The sequence below is a fragment of the Rhinatrema bivittatum genome, chromosome 2, assembly GCF_901001135.1.
Source record: "Rhinatrema bivittatum chromosome 2, aRhiBiv1.1, whole genome shotgun sequence".
In the NCBI taxonomy this organism is placed as follows: Eukaryota; Metazoa; Chordata; class Amphibia; order Gymnophiona; family Rhinatrematidae; genus Rhinatrema; species Rhinatrema bivittatum.
The window spans coordinates 290,021,273-290,044,760 of record NC_042616.1 but is presented as its reverse complement, the minus strand read 5'-3'; the positions used below and the strand labels follow the sequence as shown (position 1 = coordinate 290,044,760).

Below are 23,488 nucleotides of genomic sequence, written 5' to 3'. Positions count from 1 at the left end.
CATTATATGCTATAGGTTTTCTGGAACAACTTGTACTGCTTGTAAGGAAAGATTGCATGAAAACAGAGCTGATTTCAGCATTCATATTTCTTCTTTCCTTTAACACTTTCTACAAGATGCAAGCTTCTTTGTTCCTTTTTTTTCTTTTACGTGTTTATGCATGCATACATTTTGTAATAGATGGTGCTGAAGAACTGAACAGCCACGCAAATATATTTACTTATTTTATAATCCAATAGTAAGCTATTCCATCTTGTACTTTAACCAGCTGGATGAATCTTTTGATGCAAACCATGCATTTGAATGAAACATTTGTGCAAGTCAGAGTTTTTGAATTATAGAATCATAAATTATGATGGCAAAGCCTGCTTAGTCTATCTGTTACGCTTTCCTGTTATAATACCACAGAGTTAACTTGATCTCTGGCTTTACCTTAATTTCCTCTCTAGCCCAGATCATCTGTGCTTACCCCGGGTTTTCTAAAATTCTATTACTGCTTTTGTCTCCATCACTATGACTGGGAGACTTCACATTTTCTGTGAAGAAATATTACCTTATGTTCATTCTGAATCTTTTTTCTGTTGTATTATTAAATTGTCCATCTAATTTCTTGTGATGAAATGTGACTTATTGTCTCCAACACTCATTAATTCTCACAGATCCAAAGTCAGTATCCTTCCAGTTCATTTACCGGGACTGTTTGTTTGTTTTTTTTAACAAATTCAATACTAATTCTCTTCCAGTCTTATTTGAAATTCCATCTGTTTTCAGTAGCTTGCTCTTAACATTTTACCTAACTCTAATTTTCTTTTTCTCTTTTCAATTCTCTGCCATTTTCTTGACAGCTGTGTATCAATTAGACTCATTATTATACCGATTATGGAGTTTCCTGTAGATGAGGAAGTATGAAGTTTTTCAGAAACTCCTTTTAACTAAATGTATGTATTTGTCCATTGATGTGATATAATGTATTTATTTATTTATTTGAAGCTTTATATACCGAGGTTTAGCACATGCCTTCACCCCGGTTACATTGAAACAAAACAATGATACATAAGAACAATTTGAGAGAACAAAAGTATATGCAAATAGCATATGGAGTAGGTTGTAACAGGAAATAACTAAAAATAACTTAAGTCAATAACGAAAATGAAAATAGAAATGAAAAACGAGGAAGGTATATACAAACTCGTGCTCTGAATACAAGAAAGTATGAATGGGAAAAGAAGGAAAAAAGGGGGGGATGGGGTAGGCAATGGAAGGAGGAAGGGGTAGGTATGCGGAGAAGAGAAGAGGGGGGAAGGATGGGAGGCTTAAGGCATCACAATTGTGGATTGCTTAAATCATCATTGAAAGTCTGGCTGAAGATCCAGTAAGACCAATTCTTAACCCACAAATGAGACCACAGGTGATGCAGGTGACACCTGAAGTTGATGAAGTTGCAGAGTTGGCCTTTCGTCTCATTCTTTACTTTTTATGCTTGATTTCACTTAGTTTGATTTTAAAAGCGTTGCTCGTGCAAAAATACCCTCATACATGCGTATGTGGGGTATACATGAGTAATGTAGATTTTAAAATGCTGCAAAATACACGCATTTGTACCCAATCATGCGAAGGAATAAGGAGAAGGGAAAGGGGTAGGGCATGGGCATTCCGGAGCCAGGCCAAGACATACCCATATAACTTCAAGTTTTAAAATTTAACCACACACAGCACGCACACGCTAAATATCCTTGTAACTTTACTAATGCTCCTGATGAGAAGCAAGTCTATAGGTTTCAAGTTTTAAGGCTTATAGAGCAGAGTGAGGGGTCTGGGTCAACTGGGGGCATGTAGGATGAAGAACCAGGGAGGTCTGAAAGACCTCACTATTAAATGGACAAACTGGTGGACTAATTGCAAAACTGGGAATGTGCCTTGCAAGAGCATATCTTAAAATTCGCTGTCATATGTGCATAAAAGTCAGCAAGGTCCTATGGAAGACCCATGTGCACTAGCTGTGCTCTATTAATCTCTTAAAATTAGGAGCATACTTACACACAGCCCAAGGCTATTTTCTCTAACTCTTGAGGTCTACCTCACAGATTAAAAGGTTGTACTTGAGGGTGTCCTTGACTCTAACGTGGTATTCTCTGTATCCACTTTTCAGTTGGCCATAGAGCATAAATATGGGAATTCTGGAATTCTCCATCCATTGGCATGGCCTATCCACAAAGCTGAACTTTCACTATCATTCCTTCCGTGTTAATGAGAAGGAGTGTGCAGGCCAGATCACCAGAACACCTTGAATAACTGGGTCCAGCTATCTAGCTTATTCCACCTTAAAAAATACTCAACATGGAAACCAGGTCAGGGGTTGGTTCCCTGGGGCGGAAAATAAAACCTAAGCACAAAAAATGCTAGAGGCCCAGAATGAAGAGGAAGCTCCAAGGAGTAAGCCAAGACCCTATGGGGTAGATCTTTAAAAACTACGCGATCGTGTACTTTTGTTCGCGCACCAGGCGCGAACAAAAGTACGCTGGATTTTATTGGATACGCGCGTTATCTTATAAAATCCGGGGTCGGCGCGCGCAAGGGGGTGCACTTTCTGCAACCTGCGCGCGGCCGAGCCCAGCGCGGCCTGCATGTTCCCCTCCGAAGGCCGCTCCGATTTCGGAGCGGCCTCGGAGGAACTTTTCTTCGCCCTCCCCCCACCTTCCCCTACCTAACACACCCCCCGGCCTATCTAACCCACCCCTACCTTTGCGTGCGTCGGCCGGCACGCCCCTCTCCGTCCTCCGGTCCCGGGGGGCTGGTCCGGAGCCCCCGGGCCGGCGCCACGCCCCCGGGCCCGTCCCGGACAAACGCCCCCTCCCTCCCCTTTTTGAAAGCCCCGGGACTTACACGCGTCCCAGGGCTTTACGCGTGCCGGCGGCCTATGCAAAATGGGCGCGCCGGCGCGCGGGCCTTTTAAAATCCGCCCCTATATGAATCTGTTGACTTAGTCTACATTTTTCCAGCCCAAGTAATATTATTTTTCTTTCTTATTCCCTGGACATATGTGATCCTTTAGGCGACTTTCTGTCCTCAGGGAACACTCTACCCCCTCCCCCCCCCCATGCACATAAAAATAATCTCTTTTCTCTTTTTTTAATCAAAAACAACACACGGCCTGTCTGGTTCTAACTAATTTAAAACTTCCCTCTCTGTCCAGGCAGAGTTAGGCCCTTTAACTACAGCTGCTGGGTACTACTGCTGCTGCTGCTGCTGCTGCAGGCAAGCCAGAAGCCTGAAAATTGCCTTAATCACTGTAGAGATAGACAAATATCCCACCTCTGCCACCATATGTAATAGCATTGGGACAGCCTTGGGCTTCAATGCTAGGGAGGTGCCAGAGGGCAGAAAACAGCCTAGACTTCAGCTTCTAAGAAAAGAACAACTTTATTATATACAAAACAGAAAACACACAAAGCCTGCTTTCCTTAGCAGCTTCTACACACACGTTCATATGTACAGGGCTTGGTATACTCCCTGAAGCTGTCTCCTCCTGTTCTGGGTTTCTAGTTTCTATTTGGGCCTGGTTTTTATCTCCCTTCGTACGAAACCATTCTCTGACCTGGTATCTTCTTGGGTGTCTTCTTGGGTATCTCTTAAGGTGGACTGGAATAGATAGCTAGACCTGTTTTTTAAGGTATTCCGGTGGTCTGGGCTATATATCCATTCAAGGCTATAAATTTGCCACTTTTCAAGGACCTCTGTTGGAAATTCTGTCTTGCCACTTTATATTGCAGATAGATCTCAGGGAATGCTGATGGAAGTTGCCTGAAGTGACTGTGGTCAGATTCACATCTGTACAGCAGTGTGGACAGTGCTGCTGCCTCATATATTTCGATCTTAGTGAGTAGTCTCACTCCTCTTTCATATCATAGACAATGACAGAATTTACCAGAGAGAACTTGACTTGGAAATGCCTTGTATAATCTCATTGTCAACATTGGCAGTATTAGAAAGCATGCTTCCATGATAACATAATTTGTCAATTGTGTTCAGTTTTATGTCCTCAATGAAAACTGTGGGCTTGACAATAGGACTCAAAGGGAACTAGTTGGTATATGACCTTTGGTTTTTTCAGGCTGGTGGTGAGCCCAAAGCATCTAGCTATTTGGCCAAACCTGGATGTCTAACCTCTAGTGAATGGGCTACTCTAGTGCACAGTCATCTGCAAACAAGTCCCTGACCAATGCTTCTACCACCTTAGAGCAGACCTGAACATGTCTCAGGCTTAAAAATACTGTTTGTCACTGGATATAAACTCCCTGATCCATGTCCTGGAAGGTATCCAGGATGGCATCCAGGATCATCATGGAAAAGTGTTTTATGTACAAGTATTATAATATAACTAGGCTAAAATAATTTTTAAGCATCAAAATAATAAGGTAATGTTGGTGTTTAATTAAGGAGCGGACTGGGAGGGAACTTCCCTACCCCCCTACCTAAACTCCCTCCCTCTTCCCCTCTCCTCCCCACCTCCTAAATCCTTCATTTAAACTTACTTTTTTTTTTGTTTTCTTACTTACTGCTCCTCTGGAGCAGAAGTAATCTGCATGCAACAGCAGCTAATGGCCTCTATACCGACTGGCCTCTGCCCCGCCCAGATCATGCCCCCCCCCCCCCCCCCCCCGGCCCACCCCTTTTTCAGCCCCGGCACTTGTGTGCGTATCGGCACTTAATCACATGACCCGGCCCTTTTGAAAATGTGTGCAGGGCCTGACCACGCACTAAGTGCCAGTATTTGCGCACGTGCCTGTTTTAAATTCAGCCGTATGTGTGTTGCTTCTGTGTGTATGAGGGAGGATGGGAAGAGATGGTGATAGTGTTTGGCAGAAAGATTATGCAGGATGTAGGGGCTGGCCAAATGGTTATAAAAGACAAGTGCAGTGACCTTCTGCCTAGAAAGTGGCACACTGCTCCTTTAAATGTGGCTTGGCCCATAAAATCAGCAGCCATTGTTTTTTTTACAGAACTGAAGATTTTCTCAATTTCCTTCTCATGGCATGTGATAAGAGTAAAATGGCACAACTTGTTTTAGATAGGTTTTCTACTTGTGCCATGAAAGGAAAGGAGTGTCAAAGTCACTCCCATAGCCAAAAATGGGAAAATTAGAACTGTGGTAAGTGACCTTTCAGAACTATTCCAGCATCAGTCAAGAGTAAGTATGTTCAGGTTTGATGATTCTGGAGCTTGAAAAAATACACATGTATTTGTTGGTGAATAATCCTTTGTAGGATGGTCCTTGAATGGAAAGGAAAGGAAGGCATTAATTGATCATCTATACAAGTCTGCTTCATGTATGCTCTAAATATGTTTTTCAAACAATGAGTGTATTTTTGGACACTAATATCTCCTGAATATCCCCTTTCAGAAAAGTTGCTATTCAGCAAAAACCCAAATAGCACAAGATATGTGTCCTCTGGGATCCAAAACAAAGGGAGTGAACTGAGCCCATTGTGATGGAAAATGCCTCTTTCCTTGTGTCTTTCTGCATAACAGTATCTAATGTTCTAATTCCAGAGTGTTTTAATAAGCAAAACTAATTATTTATTTTTTTTTGCAATTATTTTTTTTTCTCTTTGACCCAGCAGTTCCTTCCTTCTCCTTTTGGGCTTCCAGCTCAAATCAGAACCGACTCCTAATGTGGCTGTGGCACTTCATTCACAGCTATTTTTTCAACCCTTTTCAGCCCACCTCATGCTTGTCTAGCCTAAGCATTCCAGTAACAATCCAAACTGCAGCTTCCTCCAGTGCCTGGTATGTGCATGCATGCAGAGTCCAACAATAACTTTCAAACCGGAATGCGAGCACACAGGTATCCATGTGCGTCGGCGCGCACCCAGAGACATGGCAATTGTATATCATATGCGCAAACGTAATAAAATAGCTTAGGCGCGCCTATGCGTGCACCTACATTTTGAAAATGGGCAAGCATAGCCTTATAAAGTCAGGTTTGAGCCAAGCAAGAAGGGGGGATTTTATAACAGGTGCATATCCACATCATGACCAATTTCACCAGTTCGCTCAGTCTAGAGCTAGGTCCTCCAAAACGCCCTGGTGTTTTAGCCTGCATTCCCTCCAGTTACCTCAGACCCTTCAGGGATGCCAGTTTTTTTTTTTTTTACTTCTCCATAGCAGCAGTAAAGTTACGCAGCACTAAGCCTGGGCGCGTGCCCAGGTACATAAGTACTTGAGCGCACATCTCATGGCCATGTCCCAGAATACCTATGCCCTGCCCATACCATGCCCCCTTTTTCTCTGATGTGTAATGTGCACACATTGGCACGTGCGTGCACATTTCCCCACTTTATAAAATCGGATGGGCACACGCATGTGCTAAATGTGAACCCATCTCCCGATTTTGGCTTGCGCGTCTCTTTTTTAAAATTCAGCTCTTAAGTGTCACAGCTGTGCAATGCCTGGGACTTCCTTCCATCCTCCTACCTCTGCAACATCCCCAGTCAATTCTGGAATTGGAAGCTCAGGAATGGAACCCTGATCGCCCTCATGGCAGTGTGCAAGAGTCAGCAGTCCAGCCCAATTGCTGAAAGTTTTCATTTTATTTGGAAATATTGTATACTGACTACAACTTGTCTACAGCAGATAATTCAAGGGATCCTGTCTCTGTCGGAACAGCAGTTTGATGACTCAAACCAAATGAAACAGAAATGGTTTGTTTTTCTTTATCACTGCTAAGATGAAATAATAAAGTGCTGATTTAAAATGTTAAAAAGAAATCCCACCGTGTCTAATAAAAATAATTTGACAGGCAGGGGGCATGGGATGTCCGAATTTACTCAACTATAATCTAGCCTGCTCTCTCAGATACATAAAAGACTGGTTACTCTCCACTTCCTCGTATGTACCGTATCAGTGTTTCCTGGAATGGTATGGAGTCCCATCTTTAAACCCCCTTGTGCATTTGGCACCAATAATGGTTCCAGTACATCTCAAACACCATATTCTGGTACGAACCTGTCGGTCCACTTGGACTACTCTATGCAACAGGCTCAAACTACCAACATGCATGACATCACTGCTCCAACTTTCCGGGAATCCCCTATTCCACCCAGGACTACACATATGATATATTTGTGAAAATATATTAAGTTTCCTGTAAACATTTTGTTCATCTATAAACATAGAAGTAAAATTTAAGACCAGTGAGCACGTTTGCTGGCACATGGATGTGCCAATTTTATAACACACGTGTGTATGTGCATATATGTGCGCACATGTTATAAAATCGGCTGTGCGTGCACAATTTTATATTGACGTGTGCATGTGCGCTCGAATGCCGTCTCAAGTGCGCAAGTAGGGGAATTTTAGTAGGTACGCACAGCGATGCAATAGGCCTTTTTCCCAGTATGCTCCCAGTTCGCCCCAGTAAAGGAGAGGACTTCCTAAACCCCCTAGCTGACTTGCCTCCCTTTCACCCTATTATCCCCAACCCTTAAAACCCCGCTAACTAGCGTATTTTTTTTATTACATGACTTACACGCCGCTATAGCAAAAGTAAAGTTACGCAGTAGAGGATTCCAGCGCGTGTTTCTGCATGTAAATACTTACGTGCTGGATTCATGCTATAGACCTGGCTTGCCCATTTCCCACCCATGCTCCGCCTAGACCAAACACCTTACTTTTTGGTGAGAAAACCTTTTATGCGCATACCGGGAGATACACGGTTTTAAAATCTGCATGGCGGGTGCCAAGCAAGTCTCACTTGTATCTCCCGGCTTTGGCATGCATTGTACTTTTAAAATTGTCCAGCTAATTTTTATTTCTCTCACTAGGGCTTTCTCCAGCCCTTTTCTTAAGTACGGTACTTTTTTTTTTTTTTTTTTTTTTTTACAGTTAAGGCCTGATTCACTAAAGGGTTATTTCTTTTTCTAATTCTGTGTCTATTGAGAAAAAGCTTATGGCCTGATTTTAAAAGGGCCACACACACACACACAAAAACAGGGGGGTTACTCGCGTGGCCGGGCCTTCCGCATGCATTTTCAGAAGGGCCCGGCCACGTCCATAAACCCCATTACGCACCAAAGTGCCGGGCCTCTCCAAAGGGGTGGTCTGGGCAGGGGCAGGCCGGGACAGCACCATTCATAGCTGTCCCAGGGAAGCCGGCCGGCGCAGAGATTACTTATGATCCCCAGGAGCAGTAAGTAATCGAACAAACAAAAAGTAAGTAGCTAGGAAGGGGCTAGGGGTCGGGAGAGGAGAGGAGCGGGGAAAGGGTAGAAATGTTAGGGTTATAGGGAAGTTCCCTCCCAGTCTGCTCCTTAATTGGACAGACTGGGAGGAAACCGGGTAAGCCCTACTCCCATCACCACACGTGGCCTTTTAAAATTTCCCCCTTGCGCACACGAGTCGCAGGCCCACCCGCACATGCGCGAGCAGATTTTAAAGTCCGGCGTGCATGTGTGCGCAGCTATTGGATTTTATAACATGTGCACGCCTGTTATAAAATCGGCGCATCCATGTGTGTGTGCGCGCACTCTCCTTTTAAAATCGACCCCTATGTAACTCAGACCCTTAAAGTGCTTAATAGCCACTGACGGTAATTTTTAAATGAGTGCGTGCGCCCATACATGTGGATATCGCGCATGAGTGAAGATATGCTGGAATTTTCATCGTGCGTGCATGTGTTGCAAAAAAAATACACCAACCGCGCGTCAGTATGCTCCTAATTGTAAGAGGTTACTTGAGCACAGCTAGCGCTTGTTTGGCTTCCATAGGACTTTGTTGGGTTTTTTTTTATGCACATTTGTCAGCGGATTTTAAATCATGGTCGCGCGAGGCACATTACCAGTTTTCCAATTAGTCCACCAGTTAGTCCGGTTAATGTCCGACCCCCCTCTAGTTCTTCATCCTGCATTTCGCTCGGTTGACCTGGACCCCTCACCCTGTTCTATAAGCCCTAAAACTCGAGATCTACAGACTAGCTCCTCGTCAGGAGCAGCATGAAAGTTACCTGCATATCTTGTATACATGCGTTGCGGTTTTCGGTTTTAAAATACAGAGGTACGCACATAAGTCTTGGCCCGGCGTTGAAACACCTGTGCCCCATCCCTTTTCCATCCCCTTATTCCTCACAAGTGCACAGAATATATACGCATGTATTTTGAGGCTTTTTAAAATCCGCATTGCTCAAATGCGGCCCACATATGAGCGTATGTGGCTATTCTTGTGCGAGCAATGCTTTTAAAATCGACCTGACTGTGGTTTCAAATAGCTTCAATTCTAGTAAACCATACATTTAGATAGTTCCTTACAGGAGCTATAAAGTTTCATATTATGTTTTTTTCTGTACTTCATTTGCTTATATGGCTGAAAAGCTAGTGTCTTTTTTTTTTTCTATTCTAATCTTAGTCAAAACAAGGAAGTATACTGTCATCCGATAGTTTAAAATCAAACATGTTAACTTGTATTTTTAGGGGTGGAGATTTTTCTATTTTTTATACTTTGTGCTAATGCTGCATTTTAAAATGTGAACAGATGCAGGGGAGACGAGCTGGAGATGAGGAATTGGGACGGATAGATTATCTGACTGCTCTATTGCCATTCCCTTGGGTTTTCTCCCTTTCACAATTTGCATACCTGATTACACCTTGATTTAATAAAGAAATAAAGCCTAAGCCGCACATGTTTGCGAACATAAAATTAAATTATTCTGTTGGTTATTCTGAACCAATTTGTCATATCCGTCTTTTTTTTTTTTCTCTCTTTAATTTGCATGATCTGTAATTGGGAATTTGTTGATTCCTTTGCTTCTAACAGATGCCTGTGTATTACTACTCATCTGGTCAATACCCTACCTCAGCAACTCAGCAGTACCGACCTATGGCCTCAGTTCAGTACAGTACACAGAGGAGTCAGCAAATGCCACAGACTGCACAGCAAGCAGGTAATTTAACGTATTACACAAAAATTCTTCTACTGAATGGTAGTTACTGATAGGCCCATTCATTGGTTGGGGTTTTTTTTTTTGTTTCGGGGTTTGTTTGTTTTTTTTACCAACTTTGAAACCTAGCATTGCTAAAGATTGATGGTGAATTGTTTGTCTGAAAGTGCCAGAGTACGTCTTGTGGCTATGCACAAAAGTATACATGAAATCAGGTTTCATGCATATGTTTTGAGTGTATAAGCCCTCCAGTCGATTTCCAAAAGGCCATTTACATGCATAAAACTTGAGTTTTAGGTCTGTAAATCCTTTTGAAGATTCCTATAATATTCATATGGTATCTTATATTTCGTGTACAGCAAGATAAAATGATAAAGTGAGTCCTCCTAGCATCTCACAGCATTGTGCTGAGTTCACTTTAGAACTTAACCAAAGGTATGACTAAAGCATAAACTTAATACGTCTTATGTGAACTTCCAAAGAGGCGGCTATATTAGTCATTAGCAGTTAAAGTGACAAAGTGCAATTGTATATTGTTTTTTTTGGCTGGCCTAGAAGTATTTGACAGTGTAGAAGTATTTCACACAGTAAGCACTAGAAGAATGAGAGAAGGGGAGGGGGGGAGAGAGAGATCTAAAAATAACCTTCAGTCGTCCATTAAAGTTGAGATGATACAAAAGAAACTAATTGAGGTTCTGTAGTTTACCCTAATTGATATGCTGCTGTGTTTTCAAACCACCTCCATTGTGCCCGCAAAGATGCAGGGTTGTCCATGGGCTCTGCAGTGATGTGCAGCTGGAAGGGGGGCCGTTACACTGTAAGAGAGTGAGTAGCAGGTCTCACAGTGAACCGGTCTCTTTTCTAACTGTGTCATAGGCAACACAAATGATATGGCTCAGCCGGAAACAAGTGGGGCTTGGTATGCGTTTTCCAATTCAGAATGTTGCTTTCACTCTTGCTGAGGAAAAAATGGCTGTGCGCCTAGAGTGGAAAAGCTCTCCATATAATCAGACGCGTATGGTCGTTGATATCGTGGAACAGTGCACTTCTCTTTTTTTTGTTTGGTTTTGACTCGTGCCTGCGAATTGTATTAGCTGATGAAATTCACATGTCATCCATATATGTAATTCGTCCTCTGCTTGCAAAAGATACGTGCTGCCATAGAGGCTAGATATGAAATAGCAGTTTTGCTGGAAACATTAGCTTCCATGGCCGCCTGAAACAGCTCTGTCGTCTCAGGTACAAACTTAGGGCCTGATTTTCAAAAGGATTTACATGCTTAAAACTGGGTTTTACATGTGTAAATGCACTTTATGCATGTAAGGAGGCTTTTGAAAATTGCTACAATATTGTCATTGAATTGTCCATAGGATTTACTCGCATAAGTGCACTTTACACGAGTAAATGGCTTTTGAAAATTGCTACAATTGCAATTAAATGTACATGTGTAAATTCTTTTGAAAATTACCCTTTTAGGAGGTAATGTTCAAAAGTTATGTTTGTAAATGTAACATACTGTCATAACAATTTAAAAATCCCATTTATGCACTTAGGGCCAGATCTTAAAAGATACATGCGGGAGTAGATTTGTTCGTACAACCCGGCGCAAATAAATCTACGCCCGATTTTATAACATGCGCGCACTGCCGATACTTTAGGAAATGAGGGGCGGGGAGCCGAAACGGGGGGCGGGCCTGCACTAGCCAGCAGCGATCGCACCGTCGCGGTGCGATCGCTGCCGGTTTCGCACCCAATAGCACCACCATAGGAGGTGTAGCTATTGGGAGCGAAATAGGACGCGAAAAGGGCCTTACCTTTTCGCTGTCTGCGGCGTCAGCGCAGAGTCGGCCCCGGTGATGCCCTGACTCCTCCTCTTCTGGGACCGACTCCGCCCCCATCCTGGTATCGCACGCGATAAGGGACTTTTCGTGTGCGAGCCGCTTAGAAAATGAGGCCCTATGTGACCATGCATAAAAGCAGTTTATAATTTCCGAAGTGGTTTACAGAATAGGACTTCACAACCCCCCTAGTTTAATAGTCTCCTTTTCCTCTGTTAGCCCTGATCCTTAAAACCCTGCTGTCTAGACTGGATTTTTTTATTTCATTTACTTACACACCATCCATAGGAATAGTAAAGTTACGCAGCGGGGGGGACCCCAGCGTGCTCTTGTGCACGTAAATACGTATGTACACATTTCATGTTAAAGTTCTGGAACGCCCATGCCCCATCCCTTTTTTGGGCTTTCTCACTTGTGTGTGTGTGTGTACCGGGAGATACGCTCCTACACAAGTGGCTTTTAAAATCCAGTCAGCATGCACCAGCTGGAAGTACTCGCATATCTTCCGGTTCACCCCAGTGAATTCAAATGTTGAAGGTAGAATTCAAAGCATGAACACAACTTCATCTAAAAAATAATATTACCCATATACGCTGTGGAACAAATGGGCTAGACCTGCTCTGACTACTATATTCCATTCTGGGTAGAATTGCTAGTTAACCCCAGATCAACCAAACAGGCTAATCCATTCCTGGTTTGCCCATTAACCAAATCTGAAAGCAATCGTGTTTGACAGATAAAGATGGTAACGGTAGGGTAGGGGAGAGAGAGGATTCAAAATATATGTAGGAAGGAACATGGGATTCAGAAAACAATGAAACAAACTTGCAAGGAGCAGTGATAGGGCTATGTCAAGCTCCCAGGGAGAGATGAAAGGTTAACCCGCTCAAAACGTGGTAGGGCTTTGGTATATTCACAGGCGTAATAGGCAACAGGTGACAGATCTCCTTACTGGGTACCTTGACTGCACTTCCCAACTAAGGAGTCTATTTTCAAAGAAGCATGCAGCCATCTCCGTGAGTGAGGTTCCCGGTGCCTGCACATGGATGCGCCAATGAAATAACATGCGTGCACTGGCGCACACATGTTATAAAATCTGATGGCCGTGCGGTTGGCCCGCACAGGGGAGGCGGCGCACGCGGGGTTCAAATTTTCGCTAAATACGCGCAGCGATGCAATCAGGCCTCCCCCAGTTCCCTACCCCCCTACCTAAACTTCCTCCCTCTTCCCCTTCCCACCCCTAAACCTAACCTAATGTTCCCAAATTTTTTATTTTATTACTTACTGTACCTCTGGAGCAGCAGCAATCTCTGCCTGCTGGCCGGCTGCCAGCACACACTTCCCCAAGTCAGCATCGAATGGCGCTGTCCCTGCCTGCCTCTCCCCGCCTAGACTCTGCCCCCCCCCCCCCCCAGCCAGCCCCTTTGAGAAAGCCTGGCACTTTTGCGCACATGTTATAAAATCAGGGGTTGGTGCACGCAAGGGGATGCACAATTGTGCACCTTGCTTGCGCTGAGCTACTCTGCCTTCCCCTTCCCTTCACCCTAACCTAACTTTCACACCCCTTCCCCTAACCTTTCCCCCACAGCCCTACTCTAACCCTCCCCAAATTCTTACCTTACCATTTGTGCCTGCCTGGAGGCAGGCGCAGGTTGCGTGCGCCGGCAGCATGCCGGCACGCGATCCTCTAACACAGCGGTAAATGACCGGGGCTTTACGCGTGTCGCCAGGCCTTTTTAAAATAGGCCCGGCGTGCGTAATCTGTTGAAAATCCAGCCCATAATGTACTGTATAAAATAGAGATGTGCATTGATTTGAAACATCTATATCATTTCATGTTTTCAAAATGAAATGATAGAAAAAAAACATTTAATTTTGTGTTTATTCTTCTATTATTTTTAGTCTGCACTATTTCTGAAACTGAAAAAACTAAAAACCTGAGAAAAAATCTAAATGACACAGAAATTTGCTCCAAATAACACATCATTTTTTGGCCTGCACATCCCTAGTATATAGTTACACTGGGGCTTTCTGCTAGAAGATGCTAAGTATTATGATTGAAATCCTTACATGCTGCATTAAAATTCAATTATAATACAAAACTAAAATTTATTTATTTATTTATTTACTTGCTTTTGTGTACCATCATTCGATCGAGATATCACATCATTTCACATATAAACTAAACAGTAAATAAGGCAAGAGCAGCTTATTTTTACATTATAACTTGCAATAAGTTATAAAAAAAAATCAAGGAAGTAATTCATGAAGAGGATACTTTTTTATAAGGCTAACAAATTTTTAAAGATGTAAGCTTTTTGCAATTAATGAGGTCGCTCTTGTTGGTTTTCCTATTAACTCCTTTATTTTTTGGCAGATTAATCCTGTACTCCCTTTCTGCATACTACGCAATAGGGGTGTGCATTCGTTTTGAACTTATATGTAAAACGCAACTTTTTTTTTTTTTTTAACTTAAAAAAGTGATGAGGCGAAAACGATCGGATTTCCAACTTATTCAACATAGCTATGTTGAATAAGTTGGAAACCCCTCACCCTCCTTAATCCCCCCCCAAGACTTAATCCCCCCCCAAGACTTATAAACCCCTCACCCTCCTTAATCCCCCCCCAAGACTTATCAAAACTCCCTGGTGGTCCAGCGGGGAGTCAGGATGCCATTTCTGTACTCCTTTGCGAGGAGCACGCGACGTCGGCGTCACGTCGGAGTGACGCGGACGTCACGTGATTCCCCGCGCGTTCGCTCCGGGACCCTCGTTGGACCCAAAAGGAACTTTTGGCCAGCTTGGGGGGGTCAGGAGGGTCAGGAGGGGGGGTCAGGAGGAGGGTCAGGAACCGGTGCACGTATGGACATAGACTCAACTTATGGAATTCTCCATATGTCCATATTGACCGAAATTGACCCCCCCTTTCGACTTATGGACTTATGAACATAAACTTTTGGTCTGCACATCCCTACTACGCAACTAATAACATCAGTGTTTGAATCCCTATAGTGAAGAAAATAAAACCTTGTTGGATATATGAATTTGCTTCTTTTTGTTAAGGAAACTGGAGTTTTATAGTGCACTTTTACCATTATTTTTATATTAATATATCATTTTGCAGCTATATGGCAATGATTGATCAAAAGAATATGCAGAGAAGTAAAAGCTTTCCTTGAAAAGCTGCCATGCTGGAGTTTGGTTTATGCCTGTTTTGATGGATTCATGTTCTCCCGATAGTGGTATATTATGATTGATTGTTTCCAGCAAACTCGTCACTGTTTTCTTTCCTCATTGAGCACACTTGTTTTGCACTGTGAAAGGTGCTGCTAATCTAGGATAAAATGCCTGTAGCAAGATTCTATATCTGCCAGGATTTAGTCTTCATATGAATTATCTGAAGGAAATTTAATCAAGCCTATGACGCATATGCCAAGATTTCTGTAAATGTCAATATTCCATAATTTTTTTATATTGGTACATCTATCAATGTGATTGATGTCTAGTACCTACCTCAGTCTTTAATGCAGAAATGAATGTGACAACTGTTTTATGTTGTTAACAAATGCAGTAACCTTCCAAATACTATACGCGAAACATATTGCTGATTATTAGCTTTCTTGTGACAAATAGACTAAAATAATGTGCATTCTTACAAGTTCTATCCCCACTCTAACGTTAGCCCATCTCAGTAGTATAGTAGGCATGGATTAAAAGGTGTCGGTCTTGAAAAAAAACGGCAGTACCTATTGAAATCACCCCAATCCAGTAATGCTTTCCCCAATCAATAAAAATAGAATTATTTTGAATAAGCAAAATGCAGTTTTCTCCTGTGCCAGACGCTTGAAACGAGCCCTACAGAGTAACCTTTTACTCAAAACATGAGTACCACAAGGGTTTCTGAAATTATCAGTTTGGCCAATTTTTCAAGCACACAACAATGAATAAATTGGTGCAGTGCTTCAATTTGCAGACCATATTTGTTTTGCATTGCACCACAGAATTGGCTACAAATGTACACTGAAGGAATGCTTTTGCCACCTTTTGGTTTGATTGGCGTTACTAATTTTTATACCTTTCTACATGTGTAACTAAACAGCAGAATTGTCTTCCGTGTTTGCAAGATAACTGCTGGCAACATTAGATAGTCTGACAAAAAGAGTACCAATTGGGTTAATATATCATATAATTAATACATAACGTCAGATATCTGGCTTTGGAAAATTGCTGCATATGAATTCAAGAATATGAATATATCTGATTTACTCAATTGAGCTCTTAAATATTTGTAGTCCTAATATATTAGCTTTCTGTGACTTGACAGAAGGCATCAAAATGTGTTAAAAACAAGCAACATGTTCCATTAGTCTACTCTGTTTTTATGTCACAAGTTCATAATTTCTAAATGTGTTTTTGAAATGCTATAATTAATGACACGTATAGAGTTAAGGGCACTTTTCAAAGTTATATGGTGCTTTGCCTCGATTCACTGTGGGTAAAAATGCATGCTTCCCTTTCTTCCTTCTAGACCATTCCTTATGGATGGGATTTCTTTGCCCCACAGTTGGTGGAGCAGAGGACACACCTCTTTTATGACCTCACTCTGGGCTATAAGGGAGATATGGTACCAGGCCACTGCTAGTAGTCTGTCTCCTGCAGCTGCGGACAAGTGAGAACTGGTCATACAAACTTCCAGAGTCTAGAGTTGGCCCCAGCACGGTGGAGCTCTATTTGCTCTGTGACAGCAGTCTCTAGGGACTGATTTCCCTAGTGGAAGCCTATCTCCCAGGAATCCTAGGGGTGATCCCAGATCCTTTAGGGGTCTGTAGACTTTCCAAATTAGTTACTTAGTTTATTAGATGAACAAAAAAGGGGTTGGTCTTTGTGAGTTCTCTGTCCCCCCCCCCCCTCCCCCACCCCCAGCTTCTTTGTAAAAAAAAAAAAAAAAAAAAACTACAGACAGCACAAAGCTGGGCTTCTGCACAGCATGCTCTCTGGGGATGCTGAGATTTCAAACACAGAGGAATGGAAAATGAGCAAGACCACATTGCCTTATTGGGGCTGGACATAGTGCACACAATGGTTAAAAAAAAAAAATGTTGCTGTTGACAGAAGCAGAGTAAGCATCACCACAGCTGGAATGCATAGCCAGCACTATGGCAGCTAGCATCCCTTCTTGATGCCATGAATCAAACAGTTACCAATAAGGACCCTGAACTTGGTGACTGACGAAACATAAGTATGGGAAAATAAGTGTGGGAGCTTGCTGGGCAGACTAGATGGGCCGATTGGTCTTTTTCTGCCATCATTTATATGTTTCTATAGAGGCAGGAAGTGCATGGGCTGCAGGACAAAACAGGCCCCCAGTGTTGCAGTTTCTTTCTACTCCATTTGCATGGGTGGACTGGATGTGGGCTCACAGAAGGAAGAAGGCTAGAGGATGGAAATAAAGAAAAAAAAGTAATCCATATTAACTATAGATGCAAAATTTTTGCTTGGGGATAACCAGCATGAAGCAGCAGTTATTACCCTTAACAGAAGGCTTGGGAGAAACCTGCATGGAGCAGCGGTTACTACCCTAAATAGAAAGCATGGGGGTAACCTGCAAGAAGCAGCAGTTACTACCATAAGTAACTTGCTGGGTAGACTGGATGGACCATTTGGTCTTTTGCTGCCAACATTTAATATGTTAAGATAATCTCCTCCTTGTCAAGGGAAGAGCAATTGATCCCAGATACTCTCATGAAGCTACAGTGCCTCCAGGCTATAGTCACAGTTCCTCCTCAGGAAAAGGGTTAAAGCACTTATTCAATCTATTTTGTGGTACCAAAGAAGGATGGTTCCTTCATTCTGTTCTGGATTTAAAATGAGTCAGTAAATGCCTCCATATATCCTCTTCAGAATGGAAATGCTTTGCTCAGTTATGGTGGCAGTAAGAAAAGGAGAGTATCTAGCCTTCCTGTATCTCCCAGAGGAATATTTTCATATCCTGCGTTTGAGTTTCCTATCAGTTTCAGCACTACCCTATGAGCTAGTGACAGCCCCAGGACCTTTACCAAGGTCATGGTGATAGTGGCAGCAGTCCTCCACAAATGTATAATGGTGCACCTTTATCTGGACAATTGGTTCAAAGGGCCAAATCAGCCCAAGAGAGCCATCAGGCTTCAGAGGTCATGGTCCATTTCCTACAGCAGTCAGGTTTGGTAATAAATTATGCAAAGAGCAACCTAGAACCATCCCAGTTTCTGGATTGTTGAAGAGAGGGGGCCAGTTACCCTATCTCCAAACAGGGTCACTAAACTGATGGATCAAGTGTTAGTCATTACATTGGGTGCTTTCTGAGCACCAAAGGCTATTTCCAGCTTCTGGGGCTTCTAGCAATATCTCTAGACCTGGTCCAATGGACCAGGGCACACATATGTCACACACATGTCCTTTGCAGAAGTCCCTACTGTTGGGCTGGTCCTCCGCCTCTTGGAATTACTAGCTTCAATTACAGCCCATGGTAAGATGTCTGGTTTGGTGGCAGAGGCCTTCTAAACTACAGAATGGAGTAAGCGTAGAGTGTTCCAGCTGGATCATTGTAACCATAGATGCCCGCTTATGGGGTTTGGAAGCCTATTGCTGGGACCACAAATCCAAGGCCACTGAACAGCAGAAGAAGCTTTATGGTCGATAAACAGGCTGGAGACAATGGCTATCAGATTTGCTCTGTAACAATTTCTTTCACTGAAAGAGGCCAGGTGGTCAAAGTTGTCAGTCCATGCCACAGCAGTGGCATGCATCAACAAACAAGGGGGTACCCACAGCCCTACACCTTGCGAATGGGTGGAAGAGCATGTGCTTTTCCTCTCAATGGCTTACATTGTGGGAAAGGAGAATCTCCTGGCCAATTTCCTCAACAGAAACAGACTAGACCCAAGTAAATGGGAACTGAGCCTAGAGGCCTTCCAAATGATAGTGGATCAGTGGGGTCAGCCAGGCATAGACTTAAAGGCGACCCATGAAAATGCCAAAGCTGAAACATTCTTGGGCTCCTGGGCAGAGAGAAACTCCAGTGAAATAGATGCTTTCCTATGTCCCTGGCCAACACACAGTCTGCTGTGTGTTTTACCATCAGGGCGTCTCATAGGCAGAGTGATAGAGGACTATCCCTCATTGCTCATTCTGGTGGCCCTGGACTAGCCAAGGAGGCCTTTGGTACCTGTATCTAATAAGGTTGCTAAATGTAAGTGCTCTAAACTTGCCCAGGGAATGTGGACTGCTGTGGAATTTACCAGTTCCGATGGAAGACCTGTCTCTATTCTCTCTTATGGCCTGGTCCTTGAAAAGGGCATGACTGCATGGGAGGGGATACTCCCCATGTTATGGCTAGCGTCAGTCTCAAGCAAGCACTCGAGGCTTGGCATACCAGGGCTCTCTAGGTGGAAGAGAAGTGAGGTGTGCCCTTGTGGTGGTAAAGACAGTCCAAGTCTTGGCCACTCCGCCAACCTACCCGCCCCGGGAGACCACAACATTATGGTGGTCTCTGAATGGTCCTCTGACCGTTCCCAGCCCTTTCAGACCTGCTGCAAGGAGCAGCAGGCCGGACGGAGGTCATGAAGGCACAGGACTGAAACAGTCAGAGCAAGGACTTGGAACTTGGAGCAAGGCACAGTGGAGTTCAGGAGGAAGACAGGAACAAGAGGTATGAGCTGGACCCTCAGGCGCCCTACACAGCCCACCATAAAAGGGTGGACCCAATAGGCTGGTCACGGACCACACTGTCTCCTACACGCCCTACACAGCCAGGAGGCTGGTCGCGGATCACGAGAAGAGCGGGAGAAGCTCAGAAAGTCACTTAGCACAGGGTAGTGGAAACCCCTCGGATCCTCCAGAGTCTGAACTAGGCAAGGCAACGAGGAATCTCTCGGAGGCATGGGTCCCACATTCTGGTGTCTGGACTGGACACATCAGGGAACACTGGAACACACAGGAAGTCCAAGGGAGCGGAAAATCACTTAGCACAGGGTAGTGAAAGACCTGTCAGAAGAGCATACAAAGGCTCACTTTATGCTCCTCCTTCTAAAACTTCCTTAAGAAAGCGAGCCTTATCGACAGCAGGTTCTACCCTCTGAAACACGCTTCCCCCAGATCTCCGGCAAGAACTCTGCCCGCAGTCTTTCAAGAAAAAACTTAAAACTTGGCTCTTCAGTCAAGCTTTTCCGGAGACTTAAGCATTCGATGAAGCCTCTCCTTGGACTTGGACAGTGACTCCCCAGACAAGAGTCCACCGCACTCACAACTCCCCACCTACTCATAGAATGCAACCAGTAATCTCTTTACTTTCTGAACAGAAGCCATAATTTTCCCCAACCAGCGCCCTCTGGCACGTGTCCTCTGCCCAGTTACTCCCCAGTCCCTGATCAGTTCCCATTACTGGAATGTATCCCTACCCTAATCTACCTCCATTCTGTGTTGTCGTCCTATACTCTGTCTATTTTTAATTTGCTTTGTATCGAAGTTACCTACTCTCCTAGTTGTTAATGTTACTTGTTACTTGTACCTGTTTTTAATAAGTTGCTAACGTCTCAAATGTTCCTTGTATCGCTCCCACACGACTGTTCTGTTGCATTGTAAACCGGTGTGATCTGTATGCCATACAGGAATTCGATATATAAGAATTTAAAATAAATAAATAAATAGTGGAAACCCCTCGGAACCTCCAGAGTCGGAACTAGGCAAGGCAACGAGAAGACTCTCGGAGGCATGGGTCCCACATGCTGGCATCTGGACTGGACACATCAGGAACACTGGAACAAACAGGAAGACATAGCCTAGGTAGACTAGCCCCTTGCCGAAGCAAGGACTGAGAGAAGAAGTCCTTTTATAGGACAGGAAACAAGCAACTCCCTGGGAGGAGTTCAGATGGGCCACACCTGGCTGGCCCTATAACTGGGGAGAAGAGCTGCGGGCTGACCCCTAGGGAGAAGGGCGGGGCCCAAACCAGGAAGTCCAGGTGAAGACTGAAGCAGGCCTCAGGCAGGCCCCAAGGACGTCGAAGGCCTCCCAGGCCATGGAGCAAAACCTGGGCAACTAGATCAGGTGAGGCCCCGGCTTCAGAGCAGCCTCCAGAGAAAGGTGAGAGGCCTCCCATAGCTCCAGCTATGGGAGGAATCGTAACACCCCAGCAGTAAAATCAAGCATGTTAAAGGCACATAAGACTTCTACATCATTACCATATATCAGAATCTGGCAAATATTTGAAGGGTTCTGCCACAGTCACAAAGTCTTCCATCGGAGATCAGATATCTTGCAAATAGTGAACTTTCTTCATAGTGGTTTGGACAAGTGATTAGGTCTTAATTCTCTGAAAATACAGGTTGCAACTATATCATGCTATAAGGGACGAATTAAAACACCTAGGTAACAGCGCACTCAGACATAGTATGATTTCTAAAGGGGTTAAAATGCATCTGGCTTCCTTTAGGCCAATAGTCCCATAATGGGATCTTAATGTGGTCCTTAGGCCTTGGGGAAGCTCCACTCTGAGCCACTAAGACTCCAACAACCTTTCCCAGAAAATATATTTCTGGTTTCTAGCTAGGCGCATCTCAGAACTATAGGTTTTCTCATGTAAGGGCACTTATTTGACTTTTTCTCAGGACTCAGTCACTTTTGGGCCAGTACTGTCCTTCCCACCCGAGCTGATTTTCTAGTTTCACTTAAATCAGTAAGTGTCACTCCCAGCATTTAGGAGCAGTGAATATCGGGGAAAAAATATCAGCCTACATCTACTGCATATGCATCATATTGTCTTGAGGTACCTAAAGGTGAGGAACTCCTTTAGAAAAGCAGATTAATTTTTAGTGGTGTTTGGCAGCCCCCAGAAGGGGGAAGCAGACTCCCAAGGCTCCATAGCTAGGTGGATCAAGGAAACAATAACTTCAGCCTACCCACTTATGGACAGGTAGGAGCCGGCTATTCTCCGCATACATCATAGGCGGAGGCATCATCAGCCTTCTCAGAGTAAATCTATAAGGCAGTTACATGGTCTTCCTTACATTCCTTTGCGAAATACTATAGACTGGATGTACAGGCCAAGCCAGACGTGGCTTTAGGGGGGTGGGAATCCTTAAGACTCTTTCTTTCCCCCTCCCTTGTAAGGAGCAGCTTAGCTAACTCCCATGTGCAAGGATTGGTTCAGCAGGAAGAAAAGGAAGTCGATATTTATTCTTACTTGATAATTTTCTTTCTTGAGTCCTGCTAGACAAGTCCATGACCCGCCAGGAACACAGAGCTAGTAAAACAACAGGGTCACTGTTTACAGCACATTGGTTCTTCACTCTCACCTCTGCCTTCATTCAGGGAATGGCCTTGCGGACCTTGATTTTGGATCATAATATTTTGTTAGGGGGTTGGTTTTATTTGTTATAGTTCTCTGGCAGAAAGCTACTGGCAACAGCCTGGGATCACATCTCCCTTTAGCCCACAGTGAGGTCATGCAAGTGCAGTGTCCCCTGTCTCTTGTCAACTGTAAGGAGGAGAAATCCCATGCATAAGGACTAGTCTAGCAGGACTCAAGGGGAAAAAAATTATCAGGTAAGAATACATTTCATCACAGAGGGCCCTGCACATGTACTTTTACTAGCATATAGTTTTTAAAAAGCCCAGTTCTGTAGGTAAAACATTTGTACCCATGGAAATGGCTTTTAAAGCTACACTCCCTATGTTTTTGCTTTGTCCAGTTCATATGATGTTGTCTTGATCATACCTATACCGAAGAATAAAAAAGTTATAGAAAACTGGTTTCATGTGTACTAATTCTCATTCTGTTGTAAGCAGATCTTTTCCTTTGTAATGGTATGGTTCAAGTTTAGTGGAACATATTCATAGTCTCCATCTGTAATACTTCATTATAGACAAGAGGCTTGTTAGTGAAGAGCTGTTCTGTCCCAGTGGTAAAGAAGTAACGACGGAATTTGCAGTGTAGTTTTATGAAGTACCACAATGTATATGCATTTGTAATTTATTCACAGTGCCTTTTGTCTGTCAGAATCATCACTAACTGATTAGCTATTTATTTTGGTGCTTCTTGTGCCTTTCTTAATAAGCGAACTTGAGGACTATCTACTCAAAGAAAGCAACAAAGGAAAGTTGGCTAATTGCACAACTTAAAGAGGACAATACATGCACTCATCAAACTTCATTTAATTCAATGAATTGTAATATGTATTTCAAAAGAGCTTTCTTTTCTAATATATGTTGTGTCCTCTTATAGATACTACTAAATTCTTAGCACTGTAATTAACACCTGTCTTGCTGTACTGCTGATTATTCCTGCCAAATTCGTTGTGAGTTTAGTGCACTGTCTGCTTCTCTTGAACTCATCCTTTGCTGACAATTTGTGGAAAGCTCATATTAATCATTTTTGATAGAAATGATTTTCGGGCAATCAAAGAAAGGTTTGATGCTTTCACAAATTTTAACTTTTTTTTTTTTTTAATTTAACTTTGTTGAAGTGTAGGAGGACATGATTGATAATAAGTAGGAAATTACAACAGTAACTGGAATGTTATATAAGAATCCAGCATTCTGACTGACTGAGCAGGCTGAGATTACCTAGAATATTCCTCTATCACAAGCAAATAGGAGTTTAAAAAAATATATAAATAAATAAAAATTCTGTGGTTTCCAGAGCCAATCAAATCAGTAAAAAATATTTAGATAAAACAAGTCAC

The 23,488-nt window shown here is 43.3% G+C and overlaps 1 protein-coding gene across 10 annotated transcripts in view; it reads left to right on the top strand.

Moving 5' to 3' along the window:
• ARPP21 (cAMP regulated phosphoprotein 21) overlaps positions 1-23,488 on the top strand; it is an 896,408-nt gene that overhangs the window by 794,031 nt on the left and 78,889 nt on the right. For all 10 annotated transcript variants that reach the window (XM_029589611.1, XM_029589613.1, XM_029589614.1 and 7 more), the window contains one exon: positions 9,808-9,934. In XM_029589611.1, the coding sequence (XP_029445471.1) occupies positions 9,808-9,934 (127 nt within the window). The remainder of the gene's footprint in view (positions 1-9,807; positions 9,935-23,488) is intronic.